Genomic DNA, 21,296 nt, shown 5'->3' with positions numbered 1-21,296 from the left:
GTGCATTTTGAAATAAAGTAATTTTTGCAGAGCTGAAGTCAAACTCTGTGGTGCTGATTCCACGATTTTTACTTTCCTATATTGAGCAAGACTAACATCCAGCACTTGAGAAGAACTACCAGCCACTTTCAGATATAGATTCTGATTGTCATGCAAGTCTTCATGATTAATTGCTACAAAAAGAATCCCATAACTCACACTTAATTTCTAAATTAAAATTTTGTGTTTGTGTTCTGTAGTAAGTAGGGTTGGACTCCAGTAATAAAGAAAAATACAAAGAACAAAACTTGAAAAGTAATTAAAGCAGAAAACCTGAAAGCCAGTTTCATAGCTAATACATTTTTAACAATTTATTTTTATACTGCTATGAGCATATAAAGTACAGGGGTCCTGAACTCTGTTACTACTGCATATACATCTTATTACATAAGCACTGGAAACAAGGAAGTAGCATTTCTTCTATTTTGGTTATATTTTATCATATTGATTATTTGACTGTATACTATGCCTACCCAGATCCATTTGATACTGGGACTATCTATATGTATTCTGTCAAAACACAGTTCTTTTCTGAACCTTTTCCATATGGCTCCTCTTTGTCTACCTCAATGGCAGCACCTCAGGCTAACAAGGAAGCATTGTTAAATTTGGTGGTCTGTTTAAATGGAGCAGCCTTCAAGAAAGAAGCGCCAGAATGGTTTTTCAGGTTTAATCATTGGGGAACTCTAATACCTGGTGTGGATTTTAGTCATTTAGTGATTTAGATGAGAAAGTCAAGTGTCAAAGGGGACTGAAAGCTACAGTGACAGTCCATTTATTTTGGTGGATACACATTCATGCCTGGCAGTGCAAACTGCGGGTGTAGATTTATGGAAAAAGCTAAGTGGCTTTGGTCTTACTATTACTGCTGAAGAAAACCTGTGCTCTGATTCATGTGGCAGGAAAAGGCTGTGATGCCTCAAGTGTATCAGCTACTGTTCAGTTACATATGAATTCACGTGCTGTGACTGGAATCATCAGGACGTGAAGATTCTCAGCCCATACTGCAAAGTAAACAGATCCTGCTCACAAACTGGAAATTACATAGCAGAATCAGTAATGATGATCTCGTACATCTCCTGAGATGGCCTCCAGACCTGAATTAGTATCTACACCATATTGTACTGTAGGTAAGTATCTCAGGTCAGCATTAATGTAAGACAACGCACTCGATTTGTACACTGCAGAACTAGGCTACGGAAGCAGGATGAACAATATGCAGGTAAGCACATGATCCTGGATTCCTTAGAAAACTGTACTTCCAGAAATGTCTAAAAATGCTACAGAAATTGAGGCAGATAAACAAAGGTAGCCACATATTTTAATTTTACAGTATATAATTAATGTTGATCTGCTTATATTATCTTGTGCCCTTTCAGAACAGAAGTGTAAGCTCAGAATGTTTACAGACTTCGTGCTTTTGAATAGAATATGCTCACACTGGATATCTTGAAAAGACTGGCTGTGAAGGCTTACAGCAGCTAAATAGCAGAATGTAATTTCAATGAATGGAAACAGAAAGAACATCAGCACAAAACTGGCAAGGACAGACCACAGACACTAACCTAGAGCCTATTAAGACCCAGAAAAATAAATGACGTTGTCTTAACAATTGGAGAACCAGACAAAACAGCCTGGATATTCTCCAACAGGAGGGTCTTTATCTGGCCCACGCCAGAATCAAAGAAGAAACTTACCATAATCAGAAAGAGTGCAGGCATGGGCAAATGAAAGCAGCATATCCAGCATTGACACAATGTCAGACAGCTTGTAAAGGCAATGAATGTGTTCATAAATCTCATTCAGTAGTTTACACACTATTCTGAAATAAGACACTGATTTAGTTGTTAAATAGTACATACTGGCACTCTATACAAGTTACAGAAATAAAGCAAGTTAAGAATGTACACATGGCATACATTAGGATAGCAGGTTACTCATAAAATGCAATCACCTCTGCCAGGTGCAAGCAAATGTATAAATTTCTTCAAAGAAAATTAAGATCTTATACCATCATCTCAGATCAAATTCTGATATCAGACACATAGATCAAATACCAACACCTCATTAAGAAAGCTTCACAAAGAGAATGAACTAAAAATATAGCTATGGAATCAAGTATCTTTTATTAACATGTCAAATACAACTCTAATTCCCTTAGGCCTTCATGTTAATAAAAACCCCACATGGTTTCTAGAAAGAATTTCCTTAAAACTGACATGCAACATTACACTTAGCAACTCTTCTGAAATAGCAGAGCAACGTGACATGCAGTAAGGACAAAATACAGAAAAAGACAGTTTACTGTAAATGCAAGGAACTGATTAAAGATTCTGCATTACAAAACGAATGCATTCATTTGGTCATTTTGTGTAATTCACCCATAAAAATGTAATAAATATGATGGCCACCCTTATTAATAAATGCCTATATATTTGTAATCACATTTAATACAATATACAGTTTGTAGGTTTTTTTTGTCTCAGGAAGTACACTGGATCAGTGTTGCTTTGGACTATTTCTGTAAGTAGCCACTTAACAGAAAGACAGCTTTAAGAAAATGTGTAATTAGCTGTAAATTGGAGAAAATAAATGTACTTAGCAAATATTAGTTTTAATGGTCTTACAAGTAGGTCATGTGATATATCTCTCTCAGGGACTCCTGACATCTTTCATTCATTTTTATTAAATCTGCTGAAGTGAAGCTGTATGTGTTTTTCATTTTAGTGATCTACAGGGAATTCAAACCAACAATAAGAACTTGCCACGTTATCAGAAACAAAAATAGTTTCTAAAAAGCAAACTGGGAACAATCAAGGAAAAAAAGCGGAAAAAATAATGGCCGGTTTCATTTTTCCCATATACGTTTTTATGAAAAATCCATATAAGAGAATGCAGTTATCAGCATACACACAACATAATTGCATGTAATTGCACATTTCTGAATATATTAATTATAACCAGAAATAGGGCAGCTATGAAAACATACCAGTTATACCTTCATTTACTTCTAGATATATTCACTGAAATTATTTTAACTGTTGCTTAAATTGCTATGTAATATGTACTTTATTAATGTATTATACATTTTATATACATTCGGTATACAAACATATTATGAAAAACCCTATCTAGTATAGATACCTTTGTAAATTCTGAAGGAAGTTGGCCACTGGGTAATGTTGAACAATCAACATTCATCTGGATAAAAAACCCACGTGTAGAGCTGAAACTTGTTTTCATTGGTAGGTTGTACTTTTCTGCAAGTTGTGTTATCATGCCTACGTACCACAAATAAAGATTTGACCTAAATTATATACGTTCATGTGCATACACAAATAACATAGGTTTGTGTTGGTACTAAGTTGCATAGTTAATGTGATTTATAGGTGTTGAATGTGTCAGGTAAGTAAAATGACAAGAGCCCTTAGAGGTGGGTCTCCAGAGAGTTATTTAAGTAACATATTAATGTAATAAATCTGGCTGCATAAGGCCATTGGGGAAAAAAAATCCAGCGGAGAATCAGATCAATTCATGTGTTCTTTAGACAGTTCATGCATTTGACCAACTCCCAGGTGGGCCTAACTAGGGAAAGGGAAGTCTGCTCAAGCACTCAGCATCAGTGTCTACTCCATAGACAGAATATGAACTGTAGGCTAGGGACTCTGTTTTTAACCAGTTCATGATTCTAAGCAATCTTCCTTCCCCAGGCTGAGGGTAATGCTTTACATTTGTAATATCCCCCTTAGATCCATCTTGTTCCTAGCTGAAAAGATACCGTATGCAGGAAACTGTTAGAAGAATATGTACTGTAAGATCATGGGAACTCTGAATACTGCAAAGACTGTAACAATGTGGTATTCCTGTAAGAAGAAAGGATGGTGTTACTTAGTGGTGTTTCCCTGCTGCTCACTGCTCTAAGCTTGCCCACTCTCGTGTTCCAACCACTCATGACATAGACTAGCAACTTGGGACATTCTGTATATAGAATCATAGAATGGTTTGGGTTGGAAGGGACCTGTAAAGATCACCTAGCCCAATCCCCCTGCCACAGGCAGGGACATCTTTCGCTAGATCAGATTGCTCTAAGCCACATCCAACCTGACCTTGAACACTTCCAATGATGGGGCATCCACAACTTCTCTGGGAAACCTGTTTCAATATCTCACCACCCTCATCATTAAAAATTTCTTCCTTAAGTCGAATCTAAACCTCTTTCAGTTTAAAACCATTGCCCCTTGACATGTCAATACAGGCCCTGGTTAAAAAAAAAAAAAAAAAAAAAAAGTCTTTCTCCCTCCTTAAGCCCCCTTTATTTATTGAAAGGCTCCCAGAGCTTTCTCTTCTCCAGGCTGAACAACCACAACTTTCTCAGCCTTTCATCACTGGAGATGTGTTCCAGCTCTCTGACCAGTTTTGTGGCCTTCCTCTGGACCTGGTCTAACAGGCCCATGCCCTTCTTGTGCTGTGGAACCCAGAGATGGATGCAGTACTCCAGGTGGGGTCTCACCAGAGCAGAACAGAGGGGAATAATCACTTCCCTTGACCTGCTGGCTACGCTTCTTTTGATGTAGGCCAGGATACAATTGGCTTTCTGGGCTGCGATGACCTATTACCAGCTCATGTCAAACTCTTCAACCACCAGTATCTCCAAGGCCACCTCTGCAAGCCATTCATCCCTCAGCCTATATTGATACTGGGGGTCACCCTGACCAAAATGCGGGGCCTTGCACTTGGCCTTGCTGGACTTCAAGAGGTTCGCATAGGCCCACTCCTCAAGCCTGTCAAGGTTCCTCTGGATAGCATCCCTTCCATCTAGAAAATCAACTGCACCACTCAGCTTGGTGTCTTCAAACACGCTCAGGGTGCACTCAATCCCACTGTCTGTGTCATTGATGAAGATATTAAATAGTATTGGTCCTAACACAGACTCTTGAGGGACACCACGTTTTACTGGTTTCCACCTGGGACAGTGAGCCATTGACTGCAATGGCATATCACAGGCCTTACAGATGTTCATGTAGACAACATGTATTTCAGTCTTGGAGTCACTTAAGAGTTTAATCCAGTAAAGAAGAAAAGAGAGAAGAAGCCTTTCTGCAAGTATGTGGGCTACAGTGAAAACAACTAAGGGGAACACATCTGTTCACACCTTCTGGAATGCTAGCAGCTACCAAATTTTGGAAGGTTTAGGAAATAACTAAAACAACAATAGCGTCTGTACTTTTCACTGTAGAATATAAGAATGTAGAATGTAAGACTAGAAGGAAACAGGAAGCTCACAACATATGACAGATGCTAAAGCTTCTGATGCTCTTTTAAGTTTCCAATTACATAGTAAACTAAGAAAATGGTGCTTTAGCAAGAAATCAACATTTTACACTAAAAAAAGGAGAACCACTCCAGAAGATATTTTTTTTTTCACCTATATTGACTTAATGATAAACAGGAAGGCTACTAAAACACAGTAACAGACATTATGCTAAAATCCCTTTCATTTGTATTTTCCAACTCTTAATAGCTTGGCTACAAAGTAGTCCACAGATAGATCAAGACTGCTTAAAACATAAAGAACAAGGAACTCGGAAAGTTTTCTTCGCTCTGAGGGTGGTGAGGCACTGGAACAGGTTGCCCAGAGAAGCTGTGGCTGCCCCATCCCTGTAGGGGTTCAAGGCCAGGCTGGACAGGGCTTGAAGAAACCTGGTCTAGTGGGAGGTGTCCCTGCCCAGGGCAGGGAGTTGGAACTAAGATTGGATCTTTAAGGTCCCTTCTAACCCAAACCATTCTATGATTTTATGATATTTAAATTCAAGAAGCTAAAACAAAGACTCATGTTTCATGCAGAATGTTTTAGCTGGAATAATTCTGTTATGTTACTTTAGCTTTTTTGTACTTTTAGAGGATAAGGAGCAACAGTTTTAATTACAGGAATCACAATATAACCGTCAACTTCATTAAAATAAAACCGAGGTTTTATCTACAAAAGGAGAATCTCAATGTGTATCTCAAAAGTATACTAATACCAAACACTTTTTACATATGAGAAGATTACAATACACACAATTACACGGCTTCTAGATGCCAGGTGCAATGTACTTGGAACTCCAAATAAATAAAAGTCTTGGTTTAGAAATACCTGCTATGTCATCAACAATTTCTGTGTATGTTCTGCGAGCTATGTCAAGGAATTCATTGATGTTAGGCTTAACAGCATAGCATTTCTGGGTCCTCATACTCAGACATCCTTTTGTGTACCTTGTATCATCATTAATGACAGTTGTAATCTTCTCAAGTATAATTCCAAATCTGCAATAGTAGTTGTATTTCTAATTAGCTACATGATACTTTATGATTTTTATTTGCAGTATCATCCCAAGACTACAAGTAAGAGTATTACAAATAACAGAAGCAAATTACCTACTGTTAAACACAAACACTAAATTTCATGTCTATTTTTGCCTCAGAATGCAGTATGACTATACCGAAGTCCAATCAAAGACACGATTCAAACCGTTGGGGGATATAAATTATTTTTCAAATATACAGGCAACAGCTGATTTTTGCATTACTATGGGGACTCTAGGAAACCACTACTTCTGTCTTTTCAGAATTATTTCTAATGGACTACAGTTCATCAACAATTGCAGTATTATAGCTAACTTTGTTTTGCTTTTTTTCCCCTGTATTTGTTTTTTAGTTGAAAATTTGAATTTGACAATTAAAATCAGCTTTTAGGCAAAAGAATTGAGCTATACTTCTAACTACAAAGATGCAACATCTTTAATCTTACATTGTTAAGAAAGATGAGAGTTTCTAACATACTAGCTAAAGTATTATGATAAATACCTTGTATCTTCAAGAGAACTGTAATAAGCTTTTAGCAGAGGTGCGTTACAGCTTCTTAAAGCAGCCTGTTGAAGATTAAAATATGGACATGAACAGTTACTTCTTTTTGTAGCCCTTTTAAAGGACTGAAAGTTCTTAGATGCACAGAGGTTTATTAACGGTCGCATAAGCAGCTTATGGAATCTGAGCAGGAGTTTCAGTTAAATATTCGTTATCAAATCAATTATTCAGGTAATGGTAAGAATCCAGTTCTTAAAAGTATTAAACTCAAGTGCGTATTTTCAATTGGCTTAAGGATTAACAAACTCTGTTGGCAGTATCGTGTTCTGCAAGATATAAAGTAAATACTATTTTTTTTTTTTACTTGATGATCCATATTGCTCCCTTCCAACTCGAGATACTCTATTTTATATTCTATGAAATTTAACAAACTGCACCGTATAAAAAGTAAGGACAAAACATTCTGTACCCTATAAAAAAAAAAAAAAAAGACAGAGTTACTTTTAGAGGCTCCACAAGTTCTAGAGTATGCTTCAGGTAGATTAAATTCGTTATTTTTGATTCAGCAGCTTTAACCTGTTGAAAAATTTTACAAATACCAGAGATGTTTGTATGTCTCCCTGTTTAAAAAAGTACTTAAGAACTAGCAGACCTAGTACTGTTAACTCTTAACAGGTTTATACTTTTAATGAAAATTGCTAAAATACTTTATAAGCTCACTTTGACAACTTGATGTATAACTTTAGGTAAACATTTACCTAAATTTTACATTGCCTATGTGATAGTTCGCCCACCAGCAGATAATATTTTCATATGTCTGCGCTGATAATGATTGAGAACACTGTTAACCCAAGCCATGTAAACTTCTCTGTATACACAGCTCTATGCAAGCTCCACATAGCTTGTCAAGTCTTTCAAAGTGAATACATTATGCATCATAATTAATTAGCATAGACCTTTTCATAAATGCTGTTAAACACAACATAACCTGATTTGCTTGACTTATCTTTGGTTAATATGTTTATATCCTTAAACATGTGCCCGTGTAATTGAAAAAAAATTCAAAAAATGTTTAAAAATTTTGCTTCCAATAATGACTGCTCTTCAAAAACTTTTGCATTTGTATTTCCCTACTTGTATATGGAATTTCCCTATAAATCCTGAGGAGGAAAGATGAGTTCTAAGGAACCTGAATCTGAAGGTATATTCAGTAATTGTCCCAAAGGTGATCTGTGATGGAATCCTTCTCTGTCAGTCAAGTTCCTAAATGCACTCTAAAGGATACAACACGAGGCATAAGGCACTCACGCACACTGAAACCATGGCTGCCACTGTCAAGTGGATAAGGGATAAAATACCTTCCTGCTGAATGAAGTCTTAGCATATGCAGATAAAGTATTGCTTGTCTTTCAGATGAATTATGTTGTTATATGTTGTTATGTAATTTACTGCTTTATTGTCTAGTTACACTTATATGAATAAATGCATTTATCTGCACTTCATTTTAATCTGCCTTGTAAAATGTGTGATTTAAGGTAACAGATAAGAGCAGGGCACTCTTTCAAGCCGAAAGACAGGACCCTGAGAAAACTTAATACTTTCTCCAATATATTACTTATTCCTTGCATTCAAAGGTTAACAGAGAAGCGCGGCTGAAGTTGAGAACTTCAGAAGGGACTTCCAGACGCTATTCATAACCTAGGTATCTCCCTGTGTGCTTGCGACGTAAGGTTCTCTGCTTATGAGAACAGTCAGCGTGAGGGAACCTTCTGTCTCATTCGGTCCTGCTTATGCTGTGCAAGCCAATATATTGTTTTCTGTCAGGCAGTTGTTGTTCAGAGGAAACACTTAATTCCTGCATGAAAAAATTGTGCTTAGCTCATAAAATGTCTGTGTCTTGGAAACTAACAGGTAAGTAATTCCCATTTCTGGCTTTGTATGTTTACACAATTGACCTGAATATGGATTTCAGTTTATCTATGTTACAAGCACAGCTGAGCAAATTCAGAGTGGTTCTTAAGAACCTTTTTTTAAAAATATTTTTTCAGGCAATAAAGACTAATTTCTATTGCATTGTATTACATGAAAACTAAGAAATTATTTAATTTCTAGTAAGAAAGATGCTTCATTTTCCTTAGGCTATACAAAATTTTATTAACCTCCAAAAATAAGAGAGTAAATTTCTGTTATACGCTTTTTACTTTTATGCTGATGTGAAGAAAATTCCTCTCTCTCATCGTAATGCCGTCGAATAGGATGTACACTTATGAAGAATAAAGATAGGGAGTGATGAAAAAGTACACATTTTTGGCATTCAATTTGCATAAAATAAGATGAATGTGATTTTGAAGCAAAGCCAAATTTTTCTAACATTCTCCTATAAGAATCTCCTACTGATGTAAAACAAGACATACTCTCAATCTACGATAACATTAATCCGTGTCTTTTTAAGGTGCAGTCTTTTTCTTATCATATCATGCATATTTATAGGTATCACATTTATATATTGCATGTTATAGCCAGATAACTGATCGTGTAAGGTGTATTTCGTAACATACTGTATCTTGCTTTGGAATTTGTACCAAAACTGAAAGTAGTTGTTCTGTATCCAGGAATTTTGAGATAACTGTAAAACAAAAGTAAACAGATCAGACATTGAACTGAAATTGTAATAAAATCTATTTTCTTTAAATGCACGCAATTACTTAGTTATACTTATGCTAATCTTTTTCTTTCACTCTATCTTCACAAATTATCTACCAGGGCAAAAAACAGGTTAAAAATAGCTGCTACTTAAATTATTTTGTCACAACTATACTTACTATACCTAAGCAGGTAGTGATTCTTGTACATACATATCAATTCAGCGATATTCTTTTCGTTAGACTGAATCATATTTCTCTTGTGATAAAGATTAAAATTATATGATTCACCTTCAGGTGGACTAACTTATACTCTGGTATTGTTTTTTTTTTTTACATTTGTCTAGACCACTATGTTTTATGAAGCAACAGAAAAAAAATATACATACACAACAAGTATTACATCAGCAATGCCTTTATTTGTTTTTAATGTATACATTATGTACACTTGTATACTTCCAACATAGTGTGTATCTAGCCATAGAGGTAAAGAGACAAACTCAAATTCTTCAAAAAAAGCTATTGGCTCACTGACTATCCTCTTTACCATTGAAATTCGCTTTTCTTAGCAAAATACTTGAGAAAAATATCACTATCGTAATAAAGATTACTTAAAAAAATTAAATGTCCACTATGTGTCACCTGACAAATCATAAAAATATACTTTTCAAACACATTGAATCACACTGCATACTTTCATAAATTAGAAGAAATGTTTAAAAATAAACATAATACTATATATTAAAAAAAATAAACCACTACCTGCTTGAAGACCAAAAAAGAGCTCCTCATCCTGGAGTAACTCCTGAACACAGTCCAGTCTCGTGTTAATTGTTTCGGCATCAACTAGTGGCTCCAGGATATTGGATCTAAGTCTTCGACTTCCACCTGGAGTTTTAGTGTAGTTTAGGACACCAAAAAGCGTGTGACCATTCCTTTGAAAATAAAATGGATGTGACAAATACACTCACAAAAATAAAGATGGTAAACGTCAAGTGACATCTTCAGGTAAGATTACAAACATACCTGACAAACTACTAACTTATTTTACAAACTACAAACTTGAGTCTTGCTTTTGGGATGCTTAGCACCTCCCTATTTGCCTATTATACAAACTACAGCAGTTTAGGAAGTCAAGTAATTTAATGTAATTTAATATAATATTAGCCCTCATTATATCATTTGCCAAAGTACAGAAATGCATTTGTACTTAGTATTTTCCTCATTTTTTGTACTAGTATTTCATTCATACTGCAGTGGTGCAGTTCATATTTTTCCTCTCAATTGAACTGCTTAAATCCAAACAAATTAACCCTACAAAAGGAGACACATTATAATCTGAATTCAAATTCTAATCAAAACATTTTCATTAAAATACATTTCTGAAAATTATTTAAAATACTTAAGAAATCCAAGAGAAATAAGCATTGCTTTTATTTTTGTAAAAGACTTACAGTCAGTACAGGAGCAAAGTAACATGCTTATGATTTATAAATATTATTTTCATGTTCATGGCTTTTACATGTTACACATCCCAGGGTCTCACACTTAAGGGTTGACTGCATCTTTTTAAAGTAAACAGCCTACAATATTTACATCTGATACATACCTAAACGGTTTTAGAAACCTGAAACCTTCAACACTATTGGCTTGAAAGAAGGGTGACGAGAACAGTGAGGCCACATAAACACACTGATTGAAAACAGAACTTGAACAAGAAGAAATCTGATACAAGTATACAAAACAACATGAAAATAGATAGTACAGCAACTCCTGAAATACCATGGTATAAAAGAGCAAAGCAACAGTCAAGAGAATTAAAAATGGGGGAAATTAAAAACGAGCTGTATTAAGGACATATTTACCATAAGATGCAACTCATGACAACACTTAAGGGTAACTCTACATTTGGGATAGTAACCACACTGCCTACCTTTAAGCAACTGAGGGCTCATTTTCCTATACAGTAAATGAAGAGAGACAAGACCCTTCAGAATTAACACTGGCACAAGAACTTGATTTAGGTGTTTCTGGTGTGTGCCTCTACTATTAACTTTTACCTGTTAATATCTGATACAGAGAGACCTAACCAGGTTTTAGGGCTAAGGTCTATGTAATGGAAATAGCTGTGTGGGACCTGACTCAAACTGGCCACCGAGTCAGCAAAAATTCTGCAGTAATAATGCTTAAAAAAAAAAAAAAGAAAATGAGAGAATCTTAAAGCTGTTTGGTCTTGTTCAGTTCCTCCTGTGATCTCCTTCCCCTCAAAACCATCTGTGGAAGTAGGAGCAGCTTTCAGAGAAATGTTGCTCTGAGGGTAACAATCTTAGAGTGGCTGGCTCCTGCAGTTACACATGAAGCAACAGAGCAATCAAGGAACTGGGGGCAGAGTATGACAGATGAGCAAAAAAAACCCCATAGTTACCTCCCACTTGTGAAGAACAGATCTAACTGTGTACTCCACGATCCCCGCAAAAATTTTAAAAAAGAAAAAAGAAAAAAAAATTAAAAAGAGCAGTGGTAGAAGGGTAAGAACAACTGGTCATAGAATCATAGAATCATTTAGGTTGGAAAAGACCCTTGGGATCATCGAGTCCAACCATCAACTCCACTCTACAAAGTTCTCCCTTACACCATATCACTTAACACCACATCTAAACGAGTCTTAAACACATTCAGGGATGGTGACTCCACCACCTCCCTGGGCAGCCTATTCCAGTGTCTGACCACTCTTTCTGGGAAGAATTTTTTCCTAATGTCCAGCCTAAACCTCCCCTGCTGCAGCTTGAACCCACTCCCTCTTGTTCTATCACTAATTACCTGTGAGAAGAGACCAGCACCAACCTCTCTACAATGTCCTTTCAAGTAGTTGTAGAGAGTGATGAGGTCTCCCCTCAGCCTCCTCTTCCTCAAACTAAACAGTCCCAGCTCTTCAATCGCTCCTCACAAGATTTATTCTCCAGGCCCTTCACCAGCTTCGTTGCCCTCCTCTGCACTCGCTCCAGCACCTCAAGATCTCTCTCATATTGAGGTGCCCAGAACTGGACACAATACTCAAAGTGTGGCCTCACCAGTGCTGAGTACAGGGGGACAATCACCTCCCTCCTTCTGCTGGTCACACTATTTCTAATACAAGCCAGGATGGCATTGGCTTTCTTGGCCACCTGGGCACACTGCTGGCTCATGTTCAGCCGTTTGTCAATTAGAACCCCCAGGTCCTTTTCTGCCGGGCAGCTCTCCAGCCACACTTCCCCAAGCCTGTAGCGATGCATGGGGTTGTTGTGGCCCAAGTACAGGACCGGGCACTGGTCTAGTCAAATATGTCACTGCCCACAGCAGGGAGGCTGGAACTAAATGATCTTTAAAGGTCCCTTCCAATCCAAGCCATTCTATGATTCTGTGACATCTCTCCAAATGGAAAGTCCTTACAAGGTAATACTTGGAGAGTAAGGAATCTCCAGGCTCCCCTTTTTATATCACGGTGATGATATAAACGGGGACTTCTAAACAGAGGTGGATCTCAGAATTTGGCAGGCAGCAAAATGCAAGTTCCAAGTCTTCCTAGCCAGAAGCGTAACAGCCTTGAGAAGGTAAGCCTTGCAGCTTCTTCTGCCTACAAGGCAAGTAACTCCTGGTGAAGGAAGCACTCCAAGCATTGTTCTCATTGTGGAGAACCACCATGCAATCAAAGACCTCACTGCACGTGACCATCATTACAGAAATTACATTGTTTGCCACTATTCCTCCTTAGAGCTAAAAGGAAAAAAAAAAAAAACCAAAAAAAAACCTTTCAAGCCTGGAGTGTTTATCTTGTGTAAAATTAATAAAACCTAGTCATTTTAATCCAACATAAGCAACTTCTTGCAGAAATGTTGCCCCTTCCATTTCACAATCTGTGAAATTTTGCATCATTTATAAGTTTGAATAAAACAGAGACATCAATGTAAATATAACTACGTATCATCTCTTCCCACAATTTTCTTGTAGAATTTCCTATGCCAGAAATTTTGTGCTGAATTGTAATGCATTTTTCTGTCCATATGTTTTTTTTAAAAGCTCTGAATGGTATATAAATTCTGTCATACGGAAATAAACATAATGGTCATCTCTGACACAAATGTCAAGGAAACCTGGTGAAAGACAACTTTAAAAACGCGTAATTTGTAAACTTAAGCATTCTTACCGAGAATCTCTGTTATTAATTACTAGTTCAAGATTTTGCGCTGATGATGAATCTATCATAGCTGTTTTCTCGCTTCCCTGGAAACGCACCTTGAGTGATTTAGGAGCATAAACTGAATTTTGAATAAATTCAACATATTTTAGCAAAGCTGCAGCAGCTGCAAGACAGTAGTACCTTGGAAAGAAATAATCTTTAATGAATGCTGAATAGTGCTATTTAAATACCAGAAAACTGAGCACTGTACTACAGAAATCACATTCACACTTCTGCTTGACAATTACTAGAACTGATAGCACTGAAAAAGCAGTATGTTTTAAGTATGCACTTACGCACGTACAGTGCACATATATGCATGTAAATCAAATATTTGTGAAAGCGTCTGCACGCTTGATACCCCACACTATACAGCTGGTATTGTGAACATACATATTGCAGTAGTTACATGTGACTTGAAATGAAAACCCAGGCCACCAAGTATCACTACCTAAAATTGTTCGTACAAGGAAAACATTTGCTGAGGCCAGAAAGGCAGGCAATCATAGCTGTTAAGTTGTACCTTTAAGGAAAGAATGAAAAGGAGAAAGGGGAAAGCTGTGAACACTAAAAAAAAAAAAATTTGTAATGGGCTTTCTATTTAAGTTTCTAGATGTATCAGAAACACTGGAGGTCAAAATAAAAGAACGGCTGTTATGATTTTCTAACTTTTGCAACGAGCCACAGATTTGTGTTCTAAGTACATTCAAAGCTATTGGAAACTTATCTGGGCACAGTATGCTTTTTCCTAATTTAAACATACTTTGATTGAACCTCCATGAAAACGGTGCTGAATTCAGATGCACACAATTGTTCTATGTATTCCAAACCCTTTGTTTCATTGAAGTATTTTCTTTGGACAGTTGTAAAAGTCACATTCTGTGAAGATGGGAGGAAAAGCAAATAGTTTAAAAAGTTACAAAGGATTTTTCATCAGACATACTTCTTTATTTTTCCAGTGACAGCGTTTCCAAGAAAATCTATCAACTGATTCAGCAATCTGTCACTATAGAAGTATTCACTCTAGCTTATTAGCACAAGCAAGCCACACTGTTGTCACACATTTTTCCTTCTTTCTGGTAATGAGTACATATAAAAACGCTCACTCTGCTGTTTTGAGCAAATTAACATAGACTTTTTCTTGGATATTGTTTTTCCTCTCAAGAACTGGCTACTCCAGACTTTGAATTTAACCTGGATTTGGTTAAAATTAATGAATTTTTGGGAAGAGTTATTTTCGTGCTAGCATCAATGCTCACATTCAAACTGTAGTCTTCTGTTGCCAAGGTTTAAGCCCAAGGCATCATTATCAAACCTTCAACGGTAAATAGGGAATAGAGATATGCAGGTCAATGTAACTGAATGCGTGCAATGTCCGACTGATTTATGCAAGAGAAAGGTCAGGAAGTAAGAGAGGACTTGCGAAGAAGCCACCATCAGCATAGACATGGAAGCAATTCAAGTTGTAATTAATACCATTTTTTAAAAGTTCTGAGGCTTTTCTATAAGTTACATACACTTTTCTGTAAGTTCATAAGTTACATACACTAGTTCATCTCACCCTCTTCTACGCTGCCAGTGCTCTTTTTCCTAGTCTGCGATATATCAGCCCCATCTATTTATTAGGTTGACAGAACAAAGAAGCAGCAAAGGAAAACGTTTGGGTTTTTATCTCTGAATCTTTCCTAGGTTCAGTATCGCTCAAATTACTTCAATGCCACAAATTCAAAACTTTCGAGTTTATTCAGTAATATACTTATCTTTTTAATTGTCAGGATTAGAACTAGCACTGTTGTAGCTGCATTTAGATTATTCTTTACCATGGGAAAATTAGGCATGAAAAATCATAGGAAACACAAAATGTGATTGCATTTAAGGTTTTAGAAGTTGTGGAAAACTCTCAAATCAACAATCATATAAAAGCGATCAACAAGAACTCTAAAATACGTAATGAAATTTAAGAGCTTACCTTGAAATGCTCTGTTATCAGACTGAACAATTTTGTTGCGTTTCCTACATCACAAGCAGTGTTTGACATTATTATTTCCAGTGGTGTTAAAATCTTGAGTTTAGTAATAACCTGAAGAAAAAAAATCAAAATAATTCAATAAAAATTAATATGCCATCTAAAATATTTTTACACAATAATGAACCAGCAATAAAGAATTACAGAATCCTTGTATTTTAAAATCACAGTTCCAGTCTTGTAAATAAAGACTAAATTTTCTGCTAACTTCTACACTGAGTCAAATTTATCTGTATCTATAGTTACAAGTACAGAAATATGCATGAAACTAAATTAATTAAAAAAAAAAAAAAAAGAGGTATCTATCCCCTGTTATTTAAGCACAGAAACATGCTTGTAGTCAAAGCAAAAGATAAACACCCAAAACTATATTCCATGGCTATGATGGGAGAGGGACTTATTTTCAACAGACAGCAGCTTTCTGGGCTTGCAGCAGAAAAGTTAATGGTGCTCTGGAAGATGAGGAAATGCAACAGGTCTGAATATTAATAATCTTTTGATTGAGACCTGGTTTAGACTTTGTTCTAACCTCCTAACATGTCTCAGCCTTACGGTTTTCAATATTGCTCAAAATGTGCGTATTTAAATCAGCTTTGCTTTGATTATGTTAAATACAACTGCTGTAGGGGTTTAAAGCACACTATATGCTTTTCTATTTGGTTATGGTATAAGAAAGGACACATCATTATGCATTTATATCATCATCCACAAATTCTCAAGGGAGAAACATGAAAAAACAGACTATATTTTAAGTCCTTAGAAGTTTAGATGTGAAAGAAGGGACAGATAACAATAGAAAGGTGAGCAAGCATAAAAAAATGCACAAAATAAATCATCTAAGGGTACTGGGGGTTGGGTTGCTCCCCATCATATCTCATAATCATTAGGACGCTTTTTTCAGAGGCATCACAGTTACAAAAAACCTTGAGGAACTTAAAGAATACAAGAAATCGTTACTGAATTACTTTACAGAATATTAAAAAAAAAAAGGGTGCACAAGAAAAAACAATAAGCTTGATATCGGTCACTAGCAAAACACTAGTGACTCCGTAAGAAACCAGCTGATCAGCAGATAGACAGTACTGTTAAAGGAGTTAGATATTAAGATAAGAAACTAGGCCATGCAGTGCATTTGGGAAAAAGTAGTTGTATATTAGCAGCTCTCCTCTCCTTTTTTTTTTTTTTTTGGACTGAATGGTCAATACAGTATCAGGTATGGCCACAGAATGGAAAACTCAGTAATAATCGTAAATTAGGAATATATGTGTACAAATAAAAATGCCATCTTTTAGAATGGTAAGGGAGGAAAACACTGAACAATCTGGCCATGACCTCACAGGTGGTTACAGAAGATGTAAACTTAACAAGTTACAAGCCTGAGTAACAGAGGAGAGTCATGTTATCAGAATTTAAAGTCAAATATTTCAGAATTTAAAGTCAAATATTAAAGACTTAAGAGAAGTAATTGTATTTTATCATTAAATTCAAGACAAAACAAAAAGTAAAGAGGTGGCAGAGGAGTTTGGGCAGCTAAAATACTTCTCAGTTTGAGAAAGATAAATTTCTCAATGGGACAATAACCCAGTTCTTAACTCTGTTGCAGTAGAAGAGGGGAGACTCCAGACTATGAACACAGCTACTGCTGCCTAAAAAGAAAGCCTTTTACTCTTAGAAGTAACTGTACTCTTTATGAAACCATTAAAATTAGTAAACAATTTCCATAAAAATGATTTGAAGTTTCCTTGCAGAATTCTGGTCGAATTCTTTTGATTACAAGGGACTTTTTTTTTCCTAGGTACAAGCAAATCAATTTTTCACTTTCAATTTGACTTTCAAACCTTTAAGTGAATTTTTATTTAAGTTGACATGTCTTCTGAATGTCTGCATTTTCTCATGCACCCACATCTTCAAGGTGCACACCCATTTCGATTTTTAGTACTATGTATTACAGAAGTATTTCTGTAGCTGCCAGGTTCCATATCTACTTGTGTGTGTTAAGACCAGGATAAGCTCTAAAGGCATTAATGATCACAAAAAAGAAGACATTATAAAATACGTAATTTAGCAAATAGATTTGACAGCTCTTTATATTCTGATACTTATTCTTCTAATTAAATTTAGTTTTTATTTCTTTGAATTTGTAAAGATGCTACAAACCACATTATTTTCTAGCACGCATAACTAAAACAAAACCATTAACTCAGATGTTTTATTAATGCTGGTGTTGCACAAACCAGAGAGATTACTCTACAAATTAATGTAGAGTGTGCAGTGCTGGTGGGCAGAACACCTGGCTGTAAATTTGAGTGAATTTAATTTCAAACCAACTGAGAAGGAATACTTACACAACTATACAAAGCCAGCCCTGCAGTTACCCTACCCCTCACATTTCTGCAGTTTTGCTCTCAGAGTTGTTTTATCTGACGAAAAATATTTGCAAGTTCTATTACCATGTACTGCCCAATGCTCTTCCAAACAAGGCATCTCACTCTCAACATAGTTCAAACACACTTATTTTTTTCAGAAAGGCTGTTTTTCTTTTGCAAAACGTTCCTTCCTCTTTATCTAAAATCTGAGGCACGCTAAAGAAAATAGCAGTCCTTTCAATACTGCACATCTTCTAGAACTTGTAACTTTCACTTTTCAGAAATTTCTTCTACAAACCAAAAATTCAATTTCCCATTAGTCATAAGCTTTATTTTAAGAAAGGAAGTCACAATAATTAGCCTGTAAGGGATACGGCAATTAAGTATGCTACAATACCTTGGCATAAGTCGTATTGTCTGCAAACTGTGATAGTATCACCTCAGGATTTTTTAAGTCAATACTGGCCATTCCTACTTCACCTCTGGCAAAGCCTCTTCCTTCTACTACAGCCACAATAACCGAAGCAACACTGTGAGCAGAGACTGCAGATGAGGATGTAACTGTAAAACAGTTGCATATATTCAGTTACAAGCCGCTACTTTACATTCACAGAAACATACTTACATTCACATTCCCAGCGAAATATGTATTTATATTTCCATATCCATGCAAAGCCCTTTCAATTCACCCAACTTAGTTAAAAATTAAAAATCCTGGTTGTTGAACTCCTTACTTGCCATATCATGCAGACCAGGCACACTTTCCAAAGTATGAACATCATACTCTTACATTAAAACACTGAGTGCATTCCTTTGAGATTGTCAGAACTAAACACATTTTCAGCACTTCCTGAATATGACATTTAACTAATGGGGTGATGCCATTTAAATCTGGTGTACTGAACTGGTTTTTATCTATGAAAGACCAAAAATATGTATATAGCACTTCTTTTAGTATCTCAGCTAACTTTTGTTTCATGTTTGCAAAATGGTGCTACATTCTTCCAAATTCTACTGGAGAAGCTACTAACGATGTTTTGTTTGGAAACCCACAACCAGAGACTGCGAGACTGTGCTATTCAAACAAGCAAATGTGTAACTTGCTGAGCAATACTAAAGTAATGACCACACTATGAAAAGCAGCTACTACATACGCTTTGGTGTAACCTCTCAGACAAACTGGAAAAACCCTTCTCAATCTCAACCTCCTTAACTTTCAGCTGAAAGCCAAACTAAACCTTACAATATCTGAATTTAACACATTCCTCACTTAATCCTTCTTGAATTCACTTAAATGTTCAGAATAGATGCCATTATTAAATAACCATTAAGCCTAAAGCATTCAAAATAAGTAAAATACTTGCATATACCAGGCATGCCCCATTTACACTTTCGAAAACATCTTAACAGTATTGGATTTTGATAGCATAGATGTATTTACTGATCTTAAACACCAATAAACTTGACCTGCTTTGTAGTGATTATTTACATTCTCTTCCACCATTACCTTCCCTTGTTCTTCACAGAATTTGCTCCCAAAATGCAACAAAATAAGAGTATTCTCAAAACAGAATGATCCTGCTGAGAAGGCATAATACACCAAACCTGCCATTTTCTTCTGAGTAAACTCAACTTGTACCCCAAGAATCAAAACTAACCCTACCAGGAATCCGGAAGGGCAAGATCAGTATCAGAGTTATCCAAGAACTTAAGGTTAAAAGGCTGTTTGAACTGCAACTCGGTACCACCTGAGCGAAATCTTTGACGCTGCACACAACTGAGTCTGAACCTTCATTTATTCTACCTATGTTCTGTAGGCCACAAGACGTCAGCAACAGCATTCACATAGAGTTTCATCTGAGGCCTGCTGAAAAGGTAATTGTTATTCTGAATCTTCTACTCTAAACAAGCCCTGGCCCACCATCATCAGCTGATCAAAATATTAACTCTTCTTTTAAAAGCAACTAGAAGGTGAAGATAATAGTAAGTATATTTAGATTAGGTATGGTAATTACACAAACTTTATTTGCAAGATGGTTAGTTTTTCAGTTTGTCACACTAAAAAAAAATACAGTGAGCAACCAACGTTCTTCAGAACGTGATATTCTGGATATGCTCTCTTCAATACAGATCAATGAAAGACTGATCAAGGAATGTCACACACCATACAACAAGCATAAACAAACATACGGACACACACACACAAACATAGTTTAGGTTGGAAAAGACCTTTCAGATCGTAGAGTCCAACCGCTAAAGCAGCACTGCCAAGTTACCACTACCCCATGTCCCTCAGCACCAGGTCTGCCCGGCTTTTAAATACCTACAGGGATGGCGACTCCACCACTGCCCTGGGCAGCCTGGGCCAGTGCTTGACAACCCTTTTGGGGAAGAAATTTTTCCTAATGTCCATCCTAAACGTCCCCTGGCGCAACTTGAGGCTGCTTCATTTTGTCCTATCACCTGTTCCTTGGGAAAAGAGCCCGACCCCCCCAGGCTACCCCCTCCTTTCCAGGAGCTGTAGAGAGCGAGAAGGTCTCCCCTCAGCCTCCTTTTCTCCAGGCTGAAAACCACACCCGTAAAATCAAAGGAAACTGACAACGTGGGTTTGTTTCACTAAGTTGCATAAAGTCTAGAGAATCTGCTCTGTGGGTTTTAACATCATAGTTACTCTGACTCCCCAATTCCTGCAGTGGTCACAAAGAAAACTGTGGGTCACAACAGCTGTAGGAAATTACAAACTTCACTTTACTTACATTTTGCAAATTCAATTCCGTAGCAAGTGAAGAGCTAATTTGTATTCTTACCAGGAACAGATAATTTTTTTAATCAATTTTTAAATAATGTCATTGCTTCAGAGAATTGCCATTAAATAACTTTAAGAATGCTGAAGACTGAACTGATAATAATTGGTCAGACTGTGAAAGAACTAACTTTGAATCCCACTACTTCTGCACTACCAGAGCACACAGATACACGTAACATGGCACAAGGCATCACTAGCCCGTAACACAACTTTGTTCATAAGAAGCACTGCGAAATGTACACTCAATGAGCTACCATGCAAGTGTTCTTCTGAAGAACCAGTGTTCTACACCTTTGCAGAGGCGAACATAAAATGCATAAAACTTGCATCAAGAAACTTGGGAGTGACATCATGA

General features: G+C 36.5%; 1 protein-coding gene across 1 annotated transcript in view; it reads right to left on the bottom strand.

Moving 5' to 3' along the window:
• Window positions 1-21,296, bottom strand: part of MSH4 (mutS homolog 4) — a 31,238-nt gene that overhangs the window by 6,908 nt on the left and 3,034 nt on the right. The window contains exons 3-14 of the mRNA XM_074599392.1: window positions 18,533-18,696; window positions 15,713-15,823; window positions 14,507-14,622; window positions 13,711-13,884; window positions 10,290-10,462; window positions 9,444-9,511; window positions 7,387-7,461; window positions 6,886-6,950; window positions 6,176-6,345; window positions 3,184-3,320; window positions 2,667-2,770; window positions 1,737-1,861 (exon numbers count right to left, since the gene is read on the bottom strand). Coding sequence (XP_074455493.1) covers window positions 1,737-1,861; window positions 2,667-2,770; window positions 3,184-3,320; window positions 6,176-6,345; window positions 6,886-6,950; window positions 7,387-7,461; window positions 9,444-9,511; window positions 10,290-10,462; window positions 13,711-13,884; window positions 14,507-14,622; window positions 15,713-15,823; window positions 18,533-18,696 — 1,482 coding nt within the window. The remainder of the gene's footprint in view (window positions 1-1,736; window positions 1,862-2,666; window positions 2,771-3,183; window positions 3,321-6,175; window positions 6,346-6,885; window positions 6,951-7,386; window positions 7,462-9,443; window positions 9,512-10,289; window positions 10,463-13,710; window positions 13,885-14,506; window positions 14,623-15,712; window positions 15,824-18,532; window positions 18,697-21,296) is intronic.

Source organism: Larus michahellis, chromosome 8 (assembly GCF_964199755.1).
Source record: "Larus michahellis chromosome 8, bLarMic1.1, whole genome shotgun sequence".
Lineage (NCBI taxonomy): Eukaryota > Metazoa > Chordata > Aves > Charadriiformes > Laridae > Larus > Larus michahellis.
The sequence above is the reverse complement of the archived record's forward strand: the minus strand, read 5'-3'. Positions and strand labels throughout refer to the sequence as shown.